This window comes from Cryptotermes secundus, unplaced genomic scaffold (assembly GCF_002891405.2).
Source record: "Cryptotermes secundus unplaced genomic scaffold, Csec_1.0 scaffold945, whole genome shotgun sequence".
Classification (NCBI taxonomy): domain Eukaryota; kingdom Metazoa; phylum Arthropoda; class Insecta; order Blattodea; family Kalotermitidae; genus Cryptotermes; species Cryptotermes secundus.
In genome coordinates, this window is record NW_019731584.1 from 1 (window position 1) to 6,756 (window position 6,756).

At 39.3% G+C, this 6,756-nt stretch overlaps 1 protein-coding gene across 7 annotated transcripts; it reads right to left on the minus strand.

Annotated features, from left to right (window-relative positions):
• Positions 1 to 497: 497 nt before the first annotated feature.
• Positions 498 to 5,303, minus strand: LOC111867234 (charged multivesicular body protein 6). Of its 7 annotated transcripts, XM_023856901.2 has the most exons (5): positions 5,125 to 5,303; positions 4,833 to 5,022; positions 1,587 to 1,824; positions 1,287 to 1,396; positions 498 to 716 (listed from the first exon to the last, which is right to left on the minus strand). In XM_023856901.2, exons 3-5 carry the CDS (start codon positions 1,653 to 1,655, stop codon positions 590 to 592), a joined length of 306 nt encoding a protein of 101 aa, XP_023712669.1. In that variant the 5' UTR covers positions 1,656 to 1,824; positions 4,833 to 5,022; positions 5,125 to 5,303; the 3' UTR covers positions 498 to 589. The 7 variants fall into 7 exon arrangements, with proteins under 7 accessions (XP_023712669.1, XP_023712670.1, XP_023712668.1 ...); XM_023856902.2 differs by having other exon boundaries at positions 1,587 to 1,809; positions 4,833 to 5,303; XM_023856900.2 differs by having other exon boundaries at positions 4,833 to 5,303.
• Between the last annotated feature and the right edge of the window lie 1,453 nt (positions 5,304 to 6,756).

Sequence of the window (6,756 nt, forward strand, 5' to 3'; positions counted from 1 at the left end):
AAGACTCCCATGTTTTCTAGACAATCTGATCACAGATGCATGTGATGCTGTTAACCTTACACGCTGGCCGCCCTTTGGCCCAGGAAGATTCCTGGTACTCATTTCTGTTAAAGGCTGAGTTGACCCCAAAGCCAAAGTGCAGCTGGAAGGATTAGGTCAATTGAAAAATCCTATGACCTCATCGGGACTCGATCCCGTGACCTTCCGGCTTGTAGCATAGTGCCTCAACCATGTTACTGTCTCTCCCTATCTCCTACCATAAATAAACCACATACTAAAATACTGGGGATCATGTGGAAAGAAAATATGGGCTCTCTTTAGCCCAACTTAGTAAAAGAAGAAAATATTTGGTGATTAAGACAACGCACAATCACATCAGCATGAGCTGATATGTACAACTCTAAGGGCAAGGGAAGACCAAGGAAACTGGCAACCTCAATTTGCACTGCTCCATTCAGCAACGGTGTCTTCAACTCAAGGCTGGTAACAGNAAATAAAATTTAGTTTTGGTTAACTATGAAACTTTAGATGTGCTACTCCTTGTATGCAACCTAAGCACATCAGTTACTTTTATTAGAACGAAGAAACCTTATCTGCATAAAATTAGGGCCATTTCCATGGTGTACACAAGCTCCTGCAAGTTTCTCAGCTGGCCATAAGACGCTTGAAGATCTCGCTCTTGGCACTTCACCTTTTTCATCAGTATCTTCGCATGACTGATATAAAGAAACAAACAAAAAAGCTGTTAACACATCTATACAATGATAAAATTACTCTACAGAAAAAAAACTACAATGGCAACTTCTCCATATTTGTGACATATTCAAAATGTGGTGGGTTGTTGGGTCATTGGATGCAAGACTGACAACCTTGGTCTGCTAAAATAAATTGCTGCTATGAAACCAAAATGAGTGAAAACCAGATCAAATCTGGCAGAAAATTTAAGGAAGTCTATCACTCAAAAAGTGCTGCCTTGCCAAAGTGATGATGATGGTGTCTGTTCATCATTTTCATATTTTGCCTTCTGCTATTCAAATTCTACCAATATGTCCACTTCACTATGCTGCGTGCTACAAAAGCTGTTCAGTAGGTCATCCACATAATGCACATAACATAGCCATCACATAAAAAATATCTGCTAAAAGTAGGAAGCAGACAAACGCCCATACAAGATAATGTAAATATGCAGCAGTACTTCACTAACAACTTCTGGGGTAATTCAGACATTTAAAATTATAGTACAACTACCACACATAGCATTTATAATTACGTAAGTAAAAACTCACTCTTCTTTTCCATCTTTCAGTAGTTTAATCGTCACTTCTCTATCTTTTCGCAGACATTTTCTTGTCCTCCTCTGATATTCGATCATTCCATCTCTCTGCCGCTTTAGTCCCTAAAATTAAACATACGAACATACAATAACATAATGCAATTTACTTTTATAAAAATACACTCATAATTACAACTTATGAGCAGAAAATAAATAAATACGCAAACAAAATAATTCAAACCTAAGGTGATTTCCACATTACTACTCCTACTGAACAAACATGACACCATAGCAACAAAAGAATCCATCTTACCAAAACGAATCTCTCTATTTCCTCCTCCTTACTCCTTGTCTTCTTACTCTTGCAAAATAACAAGCCCATTCTTACTTATACACCAGTATTACAAATTAAAGACCAAACTGACTGACTGACCGTTATTCACACTTGACTTCACACACCTGTAGAAGCGTAACTGTAACATCATTAGTGGGTTCCGTGGTTGCATGCCAACGTGCTGCCACCTGTGCCTCATTCTCTACAAACAGAACTTCTGTAAAACTACAAGTTACAAAGTTAATATTAAGCTGCACATTCATTCTCAAAACACCAAAATATTCACACCGAACATTTTTACATGGGCATAAACGCCAACTCCTTCACAGACAACACGTCAAGATGCGAATTTGAAGCGTAATTAGTGGGCACCGTGGCGCCAAGCATAATGTGCTGCTACCTCTGCGTCATTATCAAAAACACAGAACACCAATTTGAATTTTTGTTACCTGTCACATACACAGTACTAAACGGTACATTCTTTTTTTCACAACACAAACAAGCTCGCACAAAACCATTTCACTCCACGATGGCATCGATAACAACCGACTGACAGCTACCTACTGCTAACACACGAAATTGCGGACACAGCGGCGCCATTCCTAAAGTGCTGCTACCTGTGCGTCCTTCTCAAGAAACAGAACGGATGTTTGGATTTTTATTAAGTCACAGAAAAAGTATTAAACTGCACATTCCTTCTCAAGACACAAACAAACTCGCACCGAACCATTTTACTGCACCATAACAGCGACAAACAGCTGAATGACAGCCATCAGCCACACAGACCTGAAATTTTAGCGTTACTTGTAGACCCGCGGGCGCCATTCGTAATGTGCTGCTACCTGTGCGTCATTCTCAAGAAACAGAAGGGCATTTCGTTTTTTGAAATTTCATGTCATAGAAAGAGTATTAAACCGATCATTCCTTCTCAAAACACCAACAAATTCATACCGAACCTCTTTACTCAAAACTCATAACACCTGACTGGCAGGCAACTGCTGTACAGACAAGACACCTTGAGTCCCGATTTTGTAGCGTTTCTAGATTTTCAAATTTCTTGCTACAGAAACAGTATTAAACCGCACAATAGATCACTGCAGGTCGCGGTGCAAGAGCCGATAAGGCCCAACACTTATACATTCAAACCGCACATTCCTTCTCAAAAGACAAACAAATACACATAGAACTATTTAACTCCACCATAACAGCAATAACAGCAGTCTCCAGCCTCCAGTAGAGCCAACAAGGCCAACACACATACACACGCGAAACTTTACCGTTATTAGTGGACATCCTGGAGCCATACCTAAATGTGCTGCTACCTGTGCGTCATTCTCAATAAACAGAACGCCAATTTGTTTTTAAAATTACTTTTCACAGAAACACTATTAAACCCCACATTCCTTCTCAAAACACCAACAAATTCATACCGAACCTCTTTACTCAAAACTCATAACACCTGACTGGCAGCCAACTGCTGTACAGACAAGACACCTTGAGTCCCGATTTTGTAGCGTTTCTAGATTTTCAAATTTCTTGCTACAGAAACAGTATTAAACCGCACAATAGATCACTGCAGGTCGCGGTGCAAGAGCCGATAAGGCCCAACACTTATACATTCAAACCGCACATTCCTTCTCAAAAGACAAACAAATACACATAGAACTATTTAACTCCACCATAACAGCAATAACAGCAGTCTCCAGCCTCCAGTAGAGCCAACAAGGCCAACACACATACACACGCGAAACTTTACCGTTATTAGTGGACATCCTGGAGCCATACCTAAATGTGCTGCTACCTGTGCGTCATTCTCAATAAACAGAACGCCAATTTGTTTTTAAAATTACTTTTCACAGAAACACTATTAAACCCCACATTCCTTCTCAAAACACCAACAAATTCATACCGAACCTCTTTACTCAAAACTCATAACACCTGACTGGCAGCCAACTGCTGTACAGACAAGACACCTTTAGTCCCGATTTTGTAGCGTTTCTAGTGGGCACCGTTGCTCCATGACTAATTTCATGCTATCTGTGTATCATTCTCATTAAGAGAAACAAAGGAAATTTGAATTTGTATTTACTTAAGCATCGTATATCCAACTACTTAGGCGTTAGAATTCTCAATATACAGAAAAGCAAAACAGTCGGACATTATAATAAGTAACATTTCATGTCCAGATGGCAGTTAGAGGTTGATGCTTCTGGTATGAGCTCTCCTTCTATAAATTGCAATAGTTTAAAGGGCGAACTCTCATTATATCTTACTATGCTGTGATTTGTGTTTGTAGTAGTCAGTTCAGAAAAATTTGTGGCAGGCCTTAAGCCCTAAAAAAGGGGTAAGAGTACTGATTGGAATCATGTGGCTGATGAACTGTGCAATGCACACGCAAAATAGATCCTACTAAGGCCAAAAACTGAAGGGAATTGGTACATCACAGAGAAAAGTATTTGAGAAGGAAAGTTTTCATTTTGTCGAGAAAACTTTTGTGGATATGTGATCCAATTCAGTCAGTTCCAATACTCAGACTGGAAAAATATAATTCCTTGCAAGAGTTCAAAATTATGTTAACTGCAGTTATAAAGTTTAAATACGGTGAGCAACAAAACTGAAGATCAAGCTGGTTCTGTGGTTCAAGAATAATACTACACATTAATTCTGAAACATACCAGTAAAAACAGACTCGGAAATACATCAATACTCAAAATATGAGTGTTGTGTGTGCTGATGGCACAGTCCCATGTGTGTCCTACACCATGCAGTCACCTTGATATTTTAACGTCATCTTTTCTAGATAAGGCATTAATCAAAGGATTCCAAGAAATCATCCACCCAAATGGCTGATCGTGCTAACAACCTTTTTAGCCATGCATGAAAGGAATATTCCAAAGGGCCAAGCCCCTGTTATCATTACCGCGGCCTGTCTCCACACTGTATGCGAGAACAGAACTACACAACTGCCTCACATATATTTAAGGCGTGTTGGATGTCCATAAGGACATTATTCTTTTCTTAATTTCAGTATTTGCTTGTATATTCTTACCTAGTCCACCATCTCCATGCAATCTTCTCATTACTNCTGCAGCCAACTCCTGTACAGACAAACCATAAAGATGCGAATTTGAAGGGTAATTAGTGGGCACCGTGGCGCCAAGCCTAATGTGCTGCTACCTCTGCGTCATTATCCAAAAACAGAACAGCAATTTGAATTTTTGTTACCTGTCACATACACAGTACTAAACGACACATTCTTTTTTTCACAGCACAAACAAACTCGCACCAAACCATTTCACTCCACGACAGCATCGATAACAGCCGACTGACAGCCATCTACTGCACAGACAAACCACCCACACACGAAATTGCCGACACAGTGGCGCCATTCTTAAAGTGCTGCTACCTGTGCGTCCTTCTCAAGGAAACACAACGGATGTTAGGATTTTTATTAAGTCATACTAAAACTATTAAACTGCACATTCGTTCTCAAAACAGAAACAAATTCACACCGAACCATTTAACTTCACCATAACAGCCATAACGGTCGACTGACAGCAATCTCCTGCACAGCCAACACACCTAGACACGCGAAATTGTACGGAATCACTGCAGCGCGTTAAAGAATAGCTGATTTCTGAGAATACACGCGGTAACTCAGTCGAACTCGGTCGTGTGGGTCAGTGAAGACTATCATGATCGATCATGATCATCATGATGCGTTGCCTGGAATTTGAGCTTCTCAGTTTCCCTGCAAGTTCGGCAGCAGCCGCGCCCTCTGAAATCATCTGAAGTCTAGACTTTTTAAAATGCTGTGTGAGGAAATCGGTGCCGGACACACTGCTCTGTTGGTTTTTAGTGATTCTCGATGGCTTTCAAGAGGCAAGGTATTAATGAGAATGTTTAAGCTGAGACATGAGGTGTTCTGTTTTTTAAATGGGGAAAATTACTTACTGGCAGACAGGTTCAGCAACAAGGATTTCTTTTATTGAAAATGGCTTGCCTCACAGATATATTTGAGAAACTAAAATCCTCAACACTTCACTTCAAGGGAAGAAGGCAACTGTACTTTCCTGGCATGACAAAGTGAAGGCATTCATGAGAAAATTAGAGGTCTGGAGAAACAGTATGGAAAGTGACACGCTAGATATGTTCCCTACTCTGGTGTCAATGGTACAAGACACTGATGATCCAGTGTTTCCAATGGACATAAAAAGCTGCCTACTTGATCATCTCATAATGTTGAAAGTTCATTTCGAAAAATACTTTTGCAATGATTTTGATAAATTTAATTGGATTAAAAATCCATTCGAAAATGCTCCTGGACCATCCTCTGTGAATGTAAATGAGCAAGAACCACTCATCGCTCTCACTAGTGATACTTCATTAAAAAGTAAATTTAAGGAATTGTCTTTGTTGGAGTTCTGTATACACATTGGCACGGAATTCCAAACTTTGAGCCAAGAAGCATTGAAAATCCTGATTCCTTTCGCAACCACTTACTTACGCGAGACAGGCTTTTCTGCTTCGACAGCTATAAAGTCAAAGTATCGTTCAAGGCTAAATATTGCTAAAGAAATTAGAATGGCAATTTCTGATATTACGCCACGTTTTGATAAACTTTGTTCTCAAAAGCAGGCCCATCAATCACACTGAACTTTGACATTTAAATGTTTGATTTTCTTTACAGAAAAAATTAAATACTTGTTAGTTAAGTATCGTTTCATTTTAATATATATTTTGGTTAATTGCAAGTTAAATGATATAAACTCCGTCTCAAGTGCAAACAATATATTTTGTGTCTTTGAGCTTGCTCCCTACACTACATGTTTCGGCCTCAGACGGCCATCATCAGGTGTATAACACTCACGTCGCTGTCACACTGCACCCAGTTCAAAATTTAACATCTAAAACACTCTCCCTGTCATTATCAAATTCTACTTCGTTGATAGCTGTCCACCCGTAGATTACTTCACACACGTTAATTTTGAGTTTATTGTAATAGCACCATAATAAAATCTTTAGTTCTAATTTTAAACCTTTAAATTCTTGTCCATATTTAAAAATTTTAAAATTGTTAGGGTTATTCGCCCTGTGTTTGAAGTGCTGCAGCGGCTAGTTCTTGTTTCCACACTGTATAGGTGTTATC

Coding starts and splice junctions, on each gene's coding strand:
- LOC111867234 (XM_023856897.2), bottom strand. CDS start 1,870: ATGAATGTGCAGCTTAATATTAACTTTGTAACTTGTAGTTTTACAGAA. Junction 1,397..1,732: donor TTACAGTTACGCTTCTACAG/GTGTGTGAAGTC, acceptor GTTTAATTTTAG/GGACTAAAGCGGCAGAGAGA. Junction 717..1,286: donor CTGAAAGATGGAAAAGAAGA/GTGAGTTTTTAC, acceptor TCTTTATATCAG/TCATGCGAAGATACTGATGA.